The 16,105-nt window shown below is 45.5% G+C and overlaps 1 protein-coding gene across 2 annotated transcripts in view; it reads right to left on the reverse strand.

Moving 5' to 3' along the window:
- LOC127692270 (UDP-glucuronosyltransferase 1A7) overlaps nucleotides 1-16,105 on the reverse strand; it is a 75,995-nt gene that overhangs the window by 55,752 nt on the left and 4,138 nt on the right. The window contains exons 1-2 of one of the 2 annotated variants that reach the window (XM_052192468.1): nucleotides 11,838-11,993; nucleotides 7,482-8,340 (exon numbers count right to left, since the gene is read on the reverse strand). The exons of the other annotated variant lie outside the window; for it this stretch is intronic. Coding sequence (XP_052048428.1) covers nucleotides 7,482-8,339 — 858 coding nt within the window. The 5' untranslated portion in view covers nucleotide 8,340; nucleotides 11,838-11,993. Of the gene's footprint in view, nucleotides 1-7,481; nucleotides 8,341-11,837; nucleotides 11,994-16,105 lie in introns of those variants that run through there. 2 annotated transcript variants of the gene reach the window in all.

The following is a 16,105-nucleotide window of genomic DNA, read 5'->3' on the forward strand; positions in this document are numbered from 1 at the left end:
GGGAGAGAAAGAAAGATAGAGAGGAAAGAAAGATAGAGATCCTTGAATCTAATTCCTTTCATTGAGCACAACTACACAACCAACACAAATCATAACTAACCCCTCCCCTAAACAACCAACAACACCCCTGACTATTAAGACCCAGTGTTTATATGTCCTCTGAAAAGTTCCCAGAATTCCAAATGTCATACACTCACAGCAGCTATCAGCAGCTGGCAAAACCAGGCCTCTGCTAGAGCATGAGGAAAATCACAGTCAGCTGCTAAGCACATTCCAAAGCAGCCCCATATCTCTACACCTAGGATATAAACAAAAACATATTCTTATACTTCTGCTTTTAAAGTAATCAAAATTCCAAAATTGTCACTAAACATTAGTTCCTTCATCTTACCCCTAAGCCACCTAACAAAGTGGATTGACATGAGACAGCATGTGATTGTCCTGAAATTAATCAATACAGAATAAATCCACCCCAGTCCTTCACCACCCTCCCGTTTTACATCCTCGTCTTCAAAGACTCTGACCTTCTCACCACCTTCCTAGAACAACTCCTGTGATCCACTCTTCCACTAAGGGCACAGTTCACATCTTTTCTTCTGGTCCCTGAGAAAGGCCATGGGAACCCATTTCATTCCATGGCTTCCACCCCTAGCCTCCATTTCTAACAAGCTGCAGTTGAGCTCTGAGCAGTGAGTGTCTGATGCCTTGGTCCCCAGAGCAATCACTGGCTGTGATCCCAGAGTTCTGATTTGAAGTGTGGCATAAAAAAGGCTCCTGGTTGAAAGCTGTGGCCCCACCTGGAGGCACTATTGAGTCAGTGGATGGTGAAGGAGCTGACTCTCCGTGGATTAATCCATAGGTACCTTTATGTTTGCCTGTCCTTTAAGGAACAGCCACTCCCTGAGAGCCTCGCTGCCATGCTGCCTCTGCTTTGGCAAAGGCCTAAAGAAAATGGAACAACACCTACATTGAGCTGGTGCTTCTGAAACCATGAGTCAAACTGAAACTTCCCTGCTTTAACCTATTTCTCTTAGAAACTTGTCACAGCAATGGATGAAATGTATGGTAAAATTTAAGTCTCTCTTCCCATTCTTAAGAGGGGCCTGGTGCATTTTAAATTATAGACGTTGGCTAAAGACAATGTACCAACAGGCACCATTGGCTTTCTGCCTTGGTTCATACACTGCACCAAGAGATAAATCTATAATGTCTGGGAACCCTGTTGGCAGGTTCTGGCTGCTGTCACAGATGGGATTAGCTAGAAGAAACACAAACTCAAGCACCGTTGACATGAATATACTGAGAGAACTTTTCAGAATTCTTTATCTGCTAAAAACAAAGAAGCTACATAGTTTGGGGGCATGCAGAGGAAAGAAAAAAGAACAGGGAGGAGGGTATTGAGGACAGCAAAGTCAGGGATCTCTCACTGGAGAGGAGTAAAACCCTGTGAGGAGCCAGAGGAAAGTGAGGGTGCTGGCTGTTGGACACACTCCCGAAAACATCTTCAGACCAGGGCCAGGAGCTGCAACTTGAGTCCCCAAGGCCTGAGGAGGACTGTGACCCCTGAAGTGTCCATCTGCTACTGTCCTTGGCACGGAGGGAATTACAGAAGGTGAAGTGGTTCTTAAAAGGAGTGGAGGGGCAGCTGGAGGGGTCAGCCTGAACCCATGGCTGTGCAGAGGGAAGAGTGAGTTAAAGAGCTGTCTGAGAAACACAGGAAAGAAAGACATCGACCTGCTGTCCGCAAGTGTAGCACAGAGCAGGCAAGTCTACCGGCCATCCCTGCCTCTTAGCTATGTTCAGGATCCACCTTTCAGCTGGACTCGGAGAGGGGTGGCAACAGGCAGCAAGTGGATTGGTTCTATCTCCACTCCAGGAACGTCCCCACTACATTACCTCAGGGGTGCTTTAGTCATATATTGACCAAGTAAAAGGAAGTGGGAACAAATCTTTTCTCCTGTTAATATTCCCAAACACAAAAGATTTAAAAGAAAACAGTAAAATTAGTTAAGTTCGGATTAAACACACTGCTTAGCACTCGCTGTTCTTTCAGAGGAACTGAGTTGAGTTCGCAGTAACTTCAACAGGTGTCACCTTTAACGCCAACTCCATCGCCCCCTTCTGGCCTCTGCAGGCACTGCACCACAGTCTCTATTCCTCTCTTTTCTCTCTATTGCTGTTTCTCTCCCTCTCTTGGAAAATATTTATTTCTAAAAGTTAAGAAAAAGACTTAAAAAATTGAAAAATATATTTCGAATATACCAAGAGACTTCACAATTTAAAAATAAGTTAAACAATAAATGCAACCTGAAGAGTTGATAAGGATCCTATCTGAATATGTGCTCAGTTACTTGGAAAGAGCTGTGCAAAGCATTGTCAGTCATGAAAAGGGGTCAAACAGTGACTGGGATGAGCTTCAGCACAAAAATTCAAATGGATAAAACAGAAAAGGCTGCTAATAACACGTTAGCCAGAACAGACTAATCAAAACTCAGAAAAACTACTATGAGGTATAAAATAATCCAACTGCTTTGCAAAGAAGCTTGGTAATTATGGAAACCTGCGATTCAACAATCCCAGTTATAAGCATTTACCCAGGAAGATGGAAGTTTGATAGCCTGAGGAACACCGAAAAGAGGTATTAAGACAAAGCACCCCACCTTGCTTGGGAACAAGACCTGCAGTGGAAGGGAGTCTATCACAGCACAGGATACTGAGGGATGATAGTAGCTCTGAGCAAAGTCCAAGGAATGTGTGGATGCCACAGTCACAATATAACACCGTTTTTGGTACTGTGAACATGTGGGAGTACATTAACTCTGGGTAGCAGGAAAAGAACCACAGAGGCTGGATTAGTAATGTTTTAGGATTACCACAAAGCAAGTCTAGAGCCAAGTGGCCTTATCTAGAAATCCTGTATAATGACACGGTCAGCTCCAATCCTTCGCATCGATGAGAGAGGAGAAAATATCGTAACTCATCCTACAAGGCCAGTGATATCCTGATATCTTGTGAAGATCAAATTGTTTTATTGAGCTTAAATTCAAGCCAGATTGCTGGAATTCAGTCCAGAACACACATAGTGACAGAGAGAATTAATTCCTGAGAGTTGTTCTCTGGTGTCTACATGCATGCCCATAGTATGTGCACCCTTACAGTGTAAGTGGGATTGTCCCCAAAAGACAAAGCTGGCTTAAGATCAAATGCTGTAGTGCACTTTGTTGTAGAATAAAGAAGCATAAAGAAGCGGCTGTGTATTGATCTTAACAGGCTCATGAGATTCATTTCTCAAAATCCAGCAGCCCCTGTATAGTAAGAATGGCTATATACTAGAACTGTATAGTAACAAACTAGTGACAGTTAGAAATTGTCTGAATGTTTTAATCTGAGAAGCTACCCAAATATCTCTAGTTATTAACATGCATTGGTAAAATGGTAAATGCTAAATGCCTTCCCTCTGAGATGAAGAACAACAACAAAAAAGGATAGCTTCCTTTCTCACACATTCAAGCTAGGTAATTAAGCAGCAAAAACAAGAAAAAAGGAAGGAAGGAAAGAAAGAAAGGAAGGAAGGAAGGAAAAAAGAGAAAGGAAGAAGTAGGAAGATAGATCAGAGATAGATAGAAAGATAGATAGATAGATGGATAGATAGATAGATAGATAGATGGATAGAGAAGTAGATAAAGCTTCTCAGGCTGGAAAGAAATACAGCTCCCTTCTTGTAGCTGACATAATCTTCCATTTAGAAACATCCTAAGAAATCCACTACAAATTTTGACCATAAATAAATAGAGCAAGATTAAAAAATACATGATCCATATGGAAAGTTAACTATATTTCTAGTAACATAAAATGCAAACTTAAACTAAAATAATCCTGTTTAAAATTATTTCAAAAACTAAAATATGTAGACTAGGGAGACAGCACAGCAGATAGAGCCCTTACTATTCTTCCAGATGACCAAAGTTGGGGACCCTGCAACTATGTCAGGTGGCTCAAAATTGCCAGTGACTTCAGCTCCAGGGATTCTACACCTTCTTCAGGCCTCTGCTAGCACCCACACATGAATGCATATGCCTCCACACCAACACATGCACAACCATGCATAAAATATCACAGTGATAGGTTTAAAGCATAAACCTTAAAGAAGAAGTACTGAAGAAATATATTAAAAAGACCCAGACACTCAGAAGGAACTCCCACAGTGATGGAACAGAGCTGGCAATACTGTTAGGGTGGATGACAGGAAAACTAAGGGGAATGGCTCCCTGGAGAGTGTGCTTACAGGATCAGGACTGACAATTGGAGCTCAGATCTCTAGAAGCAACACGAAGCAGATGTATCAGATGCATGTATGCATCTGTAACTCCATCATAACTACAAAGAGATGGGAGGCAGTGACAAAAGAATCCATACAACTATTGGGCCATCTAGCCTGACTCCATAGCAGTGAACAACAGCAGACCCTGTTTCAAACAAAGGAGAAAGGTTGTCCTCTGACCACTACATAAGCTCCACTGTACCTGCACTCATATGCACAAATACACACACACACACACAACACACACACACACACACACACACACACACACCACTCTTGCACACATATACACATCCAAAGAAACTACAAAGGAAATTATTCTGGGAAGAGATTTATATTTAGAATGCATACATTCTAAATACATTAGAACTTAAAACGCAACTACAGAAGCACTTTAGAGACACACAATGGCCTTGGTGTTTCCCCCCAAAAAGACACACAAAGAGCCAATAGGCAGTTGAAGAGATGGTGACTACCAAGCCATTATGGAAATGAAAATAAAAACTGAGATACCACGCATGCCCACTAAGATGGCTTCAATTTTTAACAGGAAAATAACAAGTATTGGTTGGCAAAGAGGTTGAGCAAGTGGAACCTTTCGTTCATTAACTACAAACATTTAGTGGGAATATAAAATAGTGACACAACTGCAAAAAAACCCTTAGGTCCTCCATAATTTAAACACACAGTGGTTATACAGCCCAGCAGTTCCACTCTTGAACGTGTATTCAAAAGAACCAAAGTTGTGTTCAAAGTCTTGTACCAAAGTGTTTGTAATAATACTTTTCTTAATAATGGCAACTATTCATATTATGTAAGCTCTTATGTCATTAAACTGATAAAATATGAGGTATTCATACCCATAGAATTATTCAGCCACAAAAGAGAAGTGCATGCTACAACATGGATAAACTTTTAAAACATGCTAAGAAAGTTGGCACAAAAGATCTCAAATTGTATTTCAAATTTCCAGCATAGGCAAGTCCATGGAGATGAGGGGAAGTGGTGGGGGTGGGGGTGGGGTAAAGGCTGTCCAGGGTCAAGGTTAAGGTATGCCTTCAGGAATGACTGTCATGATTCAACCAATCTGAACATAAAAAGTTATACATAAACTTCCCTAGTTTTCCTCAACTACCAAAAGGACACAACCTAAATTCACCTGAGAAGGAGCCTCTCCATTGAGGGATCACCTAGGTCAGACTGGCCTACAGGCCTGTCTGTGGGAGACGTTCTTGACCCTTAGCTGAGGTGGGGGTGCCGAGCTCACTGTAAGCAGAACTGACCCCTGGGAGGTGGGCCTCAGCTGTGTGAGAAAACCATTCAGGCCTGAGCCAGGGCACAGCAAGCAGCTTCTTCACAGGATTCTCCTGCTCCTGCCTGCTTGAGTTCTTGCCCTGACTCCCCTCAAGGATGGGCTGTGAGCTGCAAGAGTAAGCCAAAGAAACCCTTCCCTTCTCTAAGGCACTCTTGGTCAGCTTGCTTCATGACAGCAGCAGAGAGAACACTAGAACAGTAACAAAAACAATCACTGAACTGCAATCATTAAATGAGTAATATGCAAATAACAACTGTAGTTTTTTTTAAACCCAGTTATAAGAGAAAGATGAAAAAGATATGCAAAACAATATTAGACATTTAAAGTCACTCATCTGACCTGATCTGACCTAAATTATTAGCTAAAGCTCCAGCTATTTAGACACTGATGTGGATTACCGCGTGGGAGCCTGGACTCACTCCAACCTTTATAACTGATTAACAGAAATTGCCAGCCAAACCTTTCCCTAATCTCCAAGGAAAGAAGGCAAACACTGAGGGAAGGCAGGCAGCACAGGCAGTGTGTGCATGGATTAAAGAGTGTGCTTTCAAAAGTGCACGCTAAGGATGAGTCAGCATTTGCGGGAGGGGAGGGGGGGCAGCAAGGACTGGGTGCTTAAATGCAGACCCCGGCTTTATTTTATCTGCTCATACATCCTTTCTCCCCTTTCTTCTCTCCTGTTCTTCCCTCCTTCCCTCTCCCCCTCCCTTCTGTGCTCACCCTCTCCCTCTTCCTCCCACCTCCCTTTTCTCTCCCTCTCAGGCTGTTCTTGAATTCATCATCCACCCCTCAGCTCTGCAGTGTCCAGACTTCTCAGATTATAGGTTTGTGCCCCTTACAAGACCTGGGTCTTCTTTTAAAAAAAAACAAAGCAACAGAACCAGCCTTCCTTCCTTCCCTCCCTCCCTCCCTCCTTCCTTCCTTCCCATTTCTCTCCTTACATCTTTCTTTCCTTTGCTTCTGTTTTCTTACCATGATGGGAGTTGAACTCATAGCCTCACGTGTGCTAGGCAAACGCAAGTACACCCCCATTTAGCTACATCCCAAGACCCAATCAGCCATAGAACGTTTACAGCCCTGTGCAACCAGGAGTCCACCTGGCTCGAAGCACGTCCATCACACCAGGTGTGGAAAAATCAGACAGGCTCTTGGGGTCTGCTTGAGGGTTTCTCTCAGATGAAATGAAACACATGTGTGGCCTGAAGCCATTCAACTGTCTTGAATTTAAAAGTCACAGTATTATTTCCCCAAGAAACTCTGTATCCTAAGTCATAGAGTGATGCTTGCTTGTTTCTCTCCGGTAAAGGTCAGAGGGCAAGTGACCACAGTTGGAAGCCACGGCCATCCTGCCATATGTTCTTCCATAGCTGCTCTCATCATCCCTTTAAAACTGTCCATGCTTCCTCAGCTGTGGACCATGTGACAGCAAGACCCTGGAAGCTAGAACCTCTGACCTTTCTTGGCTGACCTCTGGCTTAGGGCCCAAGGAATAAGTATGCCACAGAACTGGTTGAGAGGGCTTTGATCTGGACCTGTCTCCTGAGACAAGCCTTCACCTCTGTGGACCAAATATTTCTAAGGTTCATTCAAAGATTCTGCAACTGTCACCAGATCACCAAACCAACCGAACTTTCTCCTGGTACTAAGCAAGAACCTTGTATTTATCCAGCTTCAAGGACACATATCCTGTTACTCTGAGTCTGGCATTCTCTTGCCTACTACTGTGTCATGTGACCATCTTCCCAATGAGAGGCAGCTGACTACAAACCCTGGAGGGGGTGCAGCCCACAAGAAGCACATCTGCCAGTGAAGAGATAATGCAGCCAGAAGGCGTGAGTCACCCACCTGAGACAGCTCTCCCTTCTTCTTGCAGTTGATCCCTCCAATGAAGATCATGTTGGGCATGACTGGCCGGGGGTATTCGAACACAAAATCATACCGTAACAGCCACAGAGAGTTCTGGTGTAAGGCAGGTAGGGACACATCTCTCTTGAGGAGCTCTGAAGCAATGATTTCATACTTTGAATACAGACAATAATATAGGAAGCTCTCCAGGATGTTAGCAATGAAGTTGACCAGCCGTTGGGGAAATGTCATGTGGTCTGAGAATTTGGTGTAGAATCTGGGAACATAGGACACGGGGCTTGGGCTTTGACCAAGCATGTGCTCCAGAGAGCTTGGGAAACCTCTGAAGAGGTAGACGGAGGGCAAGTTGAGATACTCAGCCAGGATCACACCACAGGGCATGGCTGGATCTGTGAAGAGAACATCGAACTGGCTATCTCTGAGGAAGCTGAGGGTGGCAGAGTCCTTCAGGAGGCTCTGGCAGCTGAAAAAGCACAAGTCGATGATAATCATGTTGTTCCGGTACTCCTTTAGAGGACCCATCAGAGGGGGAATGGGAGCAAAGTGGTTGTTTCCAAAGGAGCGAAAACGGGTCTGCAGCTCTTCAAGGTCATAGGGAACCGGGAAGCTTTTCCGCCTGTAGTATTTGGATTCTCCCAAAAGCAAATTGACTTCTGGCACTAGCACCACAATGTCATGTCCCCGTTCACTGAGCTCCTCTACTATCTCCTTCATGCTAAGCCAGTGGCTTCCATCCTGGGGGACCACCAGCATCTTGTCGCCTAGAACTGAGCCCCAAAGCACTAAGAAGAGAAACCCTGCAGGGAGTTTCTGAGAAGCAGGAAGAAGACCAGCCATCCTAGGGGAACAAGGCGACAATGAGTGCTCCTGCAGCTGCTGTTACACCCTCTCACACAGCCAGCAATCCCAACACTCCCCTGCTTCCTCTCCTCTCCCTTGCTCTAAACCATGCCCTGTAATATGAAGGAAGCTGAATTAATATTTAACCACATTAAGCAGGCAGCTGATTCTGTGCAGCCTATCAGTCTTCCTCAGAGATTCTAGCTTTCTTACCTTTTTCCCCACTAATGGGCCAATCCTGCCAATGGGTCTGTTTAAACACAACCTGGAGGGAGCCCTGGGACACCGGCAGACCAGGGTCTTGTGAAGTTAGTGGGAAAGTGGCTCTCAGCCAACGCCGTGACACTCTCCTGCCACCTTTTTTCACAACAAGGAGGAAGCACTAACTTAACAGAGGACATATTTGATGTCCCCCTCCTCCACGGAATTCTTAATAGTCACCTTCTGCTATGTGTCTTTGGGCCTACGTGGCTCTGTCTTTCAAGGATGGCAGTCTTACAGGGTGGGACCCATCCTACGGGTCTCACCTGCCCTAAGCCCATCTGCAATGACTGTGCAACCAAGGTCAATTTCCAAGGTGCTGGCCGTGTACTTCAGGGTAGTTTAGGGACACACAAGTTAGGCCTTAACCCCCACCCATATCCTCACATGGCACAAACCTCAGAATGCAGCTATGGCCAGCCTTCTGTGCGCAAGAAACTGAAATCGCTGCCTAAGCCAAGGACATTAGTTGTAACCTTTGTAGCTTTGAAAGAAACTAAAATTAGCCACTTCTGCTTAACTGTTCACAAACTCTTGGTCTTAGAATTTCTTCACAGTCATCAAATGCTTAAAAATGATGACAAGTTTAGTTTTAAAAACCTAATGGAGAACCAGGGATGAAGTTTGGTTGGTAGAACACTTGCTTGGTCAGTAATTTTTGCACAGTGGAGTGAGAGGCAGAGGGATCAGAAGTTCAAGGTCATCCTAGCTACATAGTGAGTTTGAGGACAGCCTGGGGTACATGAGTGTTTGCTCCAGGAACAGAAGAGGGTCTGAACATATGGCTCAGCAGTTAAGAGCTCTGGCTAGTCCTCCAGAGGACCAAAGATCAATTCCCAGCACCCATACAGCAGCTAACAGCAATATGTAAACCAGGCTCCAAAGGCTAAGCTACCCTCTTCTGACCTCTGTGGGCATGTTCATGATGCACATATTTACATATAGGCAGACACCCACACAAATAGGATTAAAATCAATAATATCTCAAAACGAAGTTTTCAAAGAAAACTTAAGTGGATTTTATTTGTAATACTAGAATCAGGCGGCGACTCACATGGAGTGAGTGTGTAGTGAGCCAACTAGGAGACAGCCTAGTTCTGACATAAAAGGTCTTCAGAGACCTTCACAATATCCCTGTGGGCTGACAAAGTCAAAGGGACTGTTTTGAAAATCAAACCTGACATACCCGAACGCAGACGCTTCCTGGTTGACATTCACGAACAAGAATAAACCCATTTTGTTAACACATGTCAGGCTGGGAGGATAGAAAACTGTCTTAAGAGTTGCTTTGTCTGATGTTTTTCTCAAGCCCATTAACTGTCCGGACTCCTAGGTAATAGCTGGAAACCCCTAATTTGCTTTATGGTCTGTTCTGTTGTGATGGCACATACTCTGAACCTTCCAGAAAATTCCACAGCACTCTTGGGAGAAGTTGCACTTGGGAAAAGCAAATGACCATTTTGGTACTGCTATAAGAAAAGTGCAATCGCCTCCTAAAATGGGCTCACAAAAAGCCACAGGGCTCCTGAATGCATTTTGAAACCCCTTGTTTGATATTGGAGGCAAAGGAACATTCCTACACGGCCCATGCCTTTCTTACTGATGCATGGCATTGAGCTCTCTGAAATGACAGAGCTCTGGAGGGTGAGAGCAACATGAAGCATGCACGACAAACATGTTCCAGGCACGGCAGAGCTCAGGGCTGATGCGACCAGAGGGCAGCAGCTTTTAAGCCCTCCCTCGGTGGTTTAAATGAAAATGGCCCCTCTGAGCTCATAGGAAGTGGCACTATTTAAAAAGTTAGGAGGCATGGCCTTGGACTAGATGTGGCCTTGGACTAGATGTGGCCTTGTTGGGGAAGATGTGGCCTTGTTGGAGGAAATGTGTCACTGGTGGTAGGCTTTGAGGTTTCAGGTGCTCCAGCCAAGGCCCAGTGTCTGTCTCTCCCGCTTCCTGCTGCCTGCCAACCCAGATGTAGGACTCCTGGTCTATTCTCTGGTGCCATGTCTGCCTGCACGCTGCTATGTTTCCCACCATGACCATAATGGACTAAAGCTCCCAAGTGTAAGCCAGCCCTACTTACACGTTGTCCTTTCTAAGAGTTGCTGTGGTCATGGTGTCTCTTCACAGCAACAGTATCCCTAAGACCCTCCCCTTAGATGATACCCAAGATGTCAGCTCTGATCACCCACTTCCTTTGAAGTTCTGCTAGTGTCCCATCTGCCACGCCTTTCCTGGTGAGCCGTTGCTCCGGGGCTCCTTCCCTTCCTTGCTACCATTTCCTCACCTTCTGTGTATTATTTATTGCCTCTCTCCCAACTATGAGTAGCATGTGCAGAGCGGGGCTGATCAGTGTTCTACTGTCCCTCCCTATCACATCCAGTGTTCCTCGATATCATGTCTGCAGCATCCAGATCAGTGTCTGGCATACAAGAGGATCCAAGAACCAGTTTGTGGGTGAGTGAACTAGCGTTGGGGTTGCCTGTCCATTTTATCCTTGGGCTTCATTTTCAATCAAACAGTAAAAGGTCACTCCGGGAAAGACAAGCCCAGAACCAGCTGGTCACTGACCCTTTAACATGTGCATAAGGGAAAACCAACGCCTGCCTTCTGCGTGCTTTCACTCACACAACACTTGCGTTACCAGGCGCGTAGGAGTCAAGCTGGCCACTTAGCAGAGTTGGCTGCAGACCAGACGCTCCTTTACACAGCTTCCCAGCGGCTCTGCTAGAACCTCCCAGAGAACTAAGCTATTCAGTCAGAGGCTCGTTATACACAGTGCAACAAGACAACAGTGGAGAAATGCCAAGGGTGTTGGGGGAGGGACGTGAACGTTCCCCGTGCTCTTTGGAGCAACCTAACCTCCACACCTTCAGCCACCGGGCAGCTCCCTAATCCAATCCCTCTGTGCTTTCACATGGGCTGCATTATGAAATACGGGGCATGGATTGATTGATTAAATTACCATTGATCAGTAAGCAATCCAAACTTCAGCCCCTTTCTCTGCCCTTCCCTCCAAAGTTGGTTCTAGCTCCCATCCTTATAAACTTTCTAAAAGTTGCCCCTTAAACCTAAGTTTCAAAACACAGTAAAACGGCTTATTACAAATAATGAACCAGCAGAGATTTCCCCTCCCACCAAAGGCATTTGTGAAACTGTGGACAGGAAGTAAGACAAAGATCCGTATCTTTCAAATTCTTACTGCTCTCTCACAACCCAGAGTCTGTTACTTGCCTTTAAGATAGTAAGGTTAGAGACCTGTGCCTCTAGGTAGCACGTGATGAGACCCCTTGAGGAAGAGTAAGAAATCTGGAAGTCGGGTTTTCAGTCAGCCACCATCAGCCAGCATCTGAATTCCGGGTTTGCTAACCACCACCAAAGAGGGAGGGTTACATTTGTTCTGTTTGTTAATCACTGCTGAGGGCGGGCCAGGGGGTGATGGATGTGGAAATCAGGCAGCCCTGGGAGAGGGTGTTCTTTGCATCAAAGAACTGGCTCACCCAGACCTTGTCACGCACATGCACTTTCAAACCAGCATGCCAGCGCTTGCCTTAACCTGGGCACCCTAGTGAGCTGGGGCTCAGCAAAGCAGAACTGAAGGGGCCTAGCCAAGGGCAGGCGGAAACACAGCCAAGATGAAAGTCCTTTCTTCAAGGCTTACAAAGACTCCATTCAGTCCAAGCTGGGGTGACGCATTATAAGGGAGGGAGGGGGGGACTTTTTTGTTTTACTTTTAATTGATTCTTTGTGAGTGTCATACTGTGCTCCCCAGTCCCGCTCATCACACACCTCCTATATCTGTCCTTTGCCTTTTAACACATAAACAAGCAAGAAAACAACAAAAAGTATAAACAATATCTCATCGTGGAAGCTGTAGTGCATCACAGTGTGTCCCACAGTACGTCTGTCTGTCCATACATCTTTACTTGCAAATGTTCACTGCAGTGAAGCATTGGTCTGGTTTGAGATCTCGGGCTTCTGTGACATCATCAGGGTTTTCTACTCAGAATGAAAAGAGACAAACAGGGTGCTGCCATCTGGCTCACAGCAAGGAGAGCCACGCCCTGGAGGCTCACAGAGGAAACACAGTGTACCTCTGTCCTTGATGAGCAGATGGGCAAGGTTCCTTCCACAAAAGCTCTCTGGAGAAAGTCTTTAAGCAAGCTTGCATGGACTTGGGGAAGCAAGAGGAACTGTAGCCTCAGAGTCTTTATGACAGACACATGTTTTATGAAGCCTGGGCCCTGGGCCCTGGGCCCTTCCTAGCAGTCTTGATAGGAAAATCATCAGGCTCATCTGGGTCCTGGAACGGGAAGGCTTGTTCTTATTTCCAGCAGGCCCATGGGGTCATAGGTTCAAATCAGGAAGAGGGCAGAAGATGACAAGGATCTGTCATAGCATCACCAGAGGGTGCCTTGCATGCTTTGTTCATGAGATTTGACTCTACTCTTAGACTGGTGTGTGTGTGTGTGTGTGTGTGTGTGTGCGCGCGCGCGCGGTTGTGTGTACATGTGAACACACAGACACAGGGGTGTATCGGTGTCAGGAGCGTTTCTGTACTGGGCACCAGAAAAGGGAATGTGGCATGTCTGATACTCCTAAGTTTGATCCTTTAAGAACTGCTGCCCAGGAGAGTCAGTCCAGCCCAGGGATAGGTTCCATTTCTTGCATCACATCTCTCCTGCCTGTACAGGGAAAGGTCAGCTTTGACCCAAGGATTTCTGAAGCACAATAACTTGGGCTTGGGGCATATACCAGTGGAGTAAAGGGATAGATCCTGGAATAAAACCACCTTGTGTGGAGTAATGAGCAGATGCCCCCCACAATGAATGAAGAGCAGCTGGTGTTTGGAGGAGGAAGGAGGTATGAAGGTTTGCAGGGGACAGTTTTGTGCCAGGAGATGACAGCTATCTGGGAAGGTTAGCGATGTAAAGAAATTTCCTTCTCAGTAGTTCACCCTGCCCGATCCTTCAGATACCTGAGCCCATGGGTAAGGGGCCCAGGGCCTACAAGATGACAGAGGATCTACACAACAATTTAAGACTTGAAAAATCTGAATCCAGAACCCAAACATGGCAAAATCAAATCGATGAATTGCCCTGGTTTTATTTCTGCTGCTGTGGTGAAATAGGTAAACAGAAGCGTAGGGGACATGGGCTTATTTTAGCTTTCAAATCCAGATTCTAGTCCTTCACTGTGGAGAAGTTAAGATGGCAGGAACCTGAAGCAGCAGGCAGAAGATCCTGAAGCAAGGGCAGAGAAAAATGAATGCACGAACGAAGGCTTAGCACTTATCTAGCTTTCCCCACGTGTATACAGTCCAGGGACCTAAAGCAAGGGATGGCACTGCCCTCTCTCAGGTGGGATCTCTCCATCAATTGTAGCAAGCAAGACAATCTGCTATGGACACAGTCATAGGCCAACCCAATGTAGACGATCTAGGTGAATCTGCATTGTATCAAGTTGGTAATGAGATTAACAGTCATTTTAATGCTTTAAAACATATCTATATGATTATAGCTACATAACAATATACTCAACTCAATTCATCAAGTTATATAAACAATCAATGCAAAGTTAAAAACTGGGTTTGGAACCCACACACACAAGATCTACATAAAATTCAAGTATAGAGAGTGTGGGCAGCCCCGAGTGAGTGAACTGCCTGGTGAATGAGTGTTGTGACATGAACATGACCTGTGAGGATTCTGAGAACAACTGTCCATAACAAACTGGCAAAGCCGATATCCACATGGGCCAGCTAAGAAGCAGAGACCCTCACGGAATCCCACCATTGTTGTGTGGGTGTCTTCATTCTCTCACCACCACACCTAGCCAGGCTGCTGGCATCCAAGCCTTCAGGAAGCAGCATCTGGGCACCACAGCATGTATGTGCGATCCCAGTGCTGAGGAGGCAGACAAAGAAAGAGTCCTGGTGCCCAGTGGCCAGCCAGTCTAGAGGAGTCGGTAAGTACAGCTGCAGTGAGAGACAGTGACTGAAGAGAGTACAAGAGAGTAAAATAGAGGAAGACATCATGTCATCCTCCATACTTGCACAGGCATGCACACAAGTACACACACACATATACAAGCATGAGCACATACACATATACAGACACACACACACAAGCATGAGCACACACAAACAAGTAGGAGCACACTCACACACCCACACTCACACATACTTAAAAGCATGAGCATACACATATATATGTACATGCATACAGATATAAGCACATGAGCACACTCACAAGTATGAGCACACACACATATACACGCGCGCGCACACACACACACACACACACACACACACACACACACGAGAGAGAGAGAGAGAGAGAGAGAGAGAGAGAGAGAGAGAGAAGACCGAAGTGGAACCACAGACACAGATAGATAGATAGGTGGAGGAATGGGTGGATGGATGGATGGATGGATGGATGGATGGATGGATGGGTGGATGGATGGGTGGATGGGTGGATGGGTGGATGGATGGATGGATGGGTGGATGGATGGGTGGATGGATGGATGGATGGGTGGGTGGGTGAATGGGTGGATGGATAGACAGACAGATGGGCAGATGGGTGGGTAGATAGACAAGAGATGGGACAGGGGATGCACTTGCCATCATCTCATGGTTTCCCTACTGGGCCCCTTGTTATTGGTTCTCTCTGTGCCTCATACTTCCATTGTTCATTAGTCAGCAAACTTCTGCCTGGCTAAAGCTACCTCCATTTGTTGATGGACACACCCCTAACACTGAGTCAGCACACAGAAGTTTTTAGTAGATCGCTGCTGAATGAAAGATGCTCTGACAAAACTCAGTGCCATGTCATTCTGTAACATCCAAACTAACACACAAATGCTGAGGGATTACATTCAGAGGATCTAAGTCAACTTTTTCCCATGCTGAAAAACATCCTTGCGGGGAGCATTCTGAAAGAGACAGAGGCAAGATGTTTCTCAAGTGTGCTGACTACACAGAAGGCAGCCAATTACAGAGGGTACACAAGTGCTCTTCAAAATTAAGGCTGGAAGTTTACATCTTCTGTTGCTGTACCTATAAGACTGGCCTCCCAACTCCAGAGCTACCAAGGCCCCAAACTGTCCACAATGACTTGAGTGACCAGTGGCTGAACTAAGTTCTAAATTCTACTAAAACTCACTGTAAAAATGAAAAGGACTGGATTGGCTCTTCCCTATTAAATCTATTTTAATATATTTTAATAATATCCTGCCAACCTTACTAAAGTATGTAATAGCATCTCTGGATAATATCAGTCTGGATAAACTCAAGGAGGATTTGTTAAAGAACCACTCAAGAAAATTATCTTTAAAAAGGGACAGAGTCAGAAAACATACCTGTACAAGGTGCATACTTGTGCACGAGTGCACATGAGCACTTGTGTGTGTGCACGCGCACCCACACCCACACCCACAATTCTTGGAAAATGTTTTCTTCCTATCAGACACTAGATCCAGGTTACAACTCCAGTTCTCCAGCA

The sequence above is a fragment of the Apodemus sylvaticus genome, chromosome 9 (genome assembly GCF_947179515.1).
Source record: "Apodemus sylvaticus chromosome 9, mApoSyl1.1, whole genome shotgun sequence".
In the NCBI taxonomy this organism is placed as follows: Eukaryota; Metazoa; Chordata; class Mammalia; order Rodentia; family Muridae; genus Apodemus; species Apodemus sylvaticus.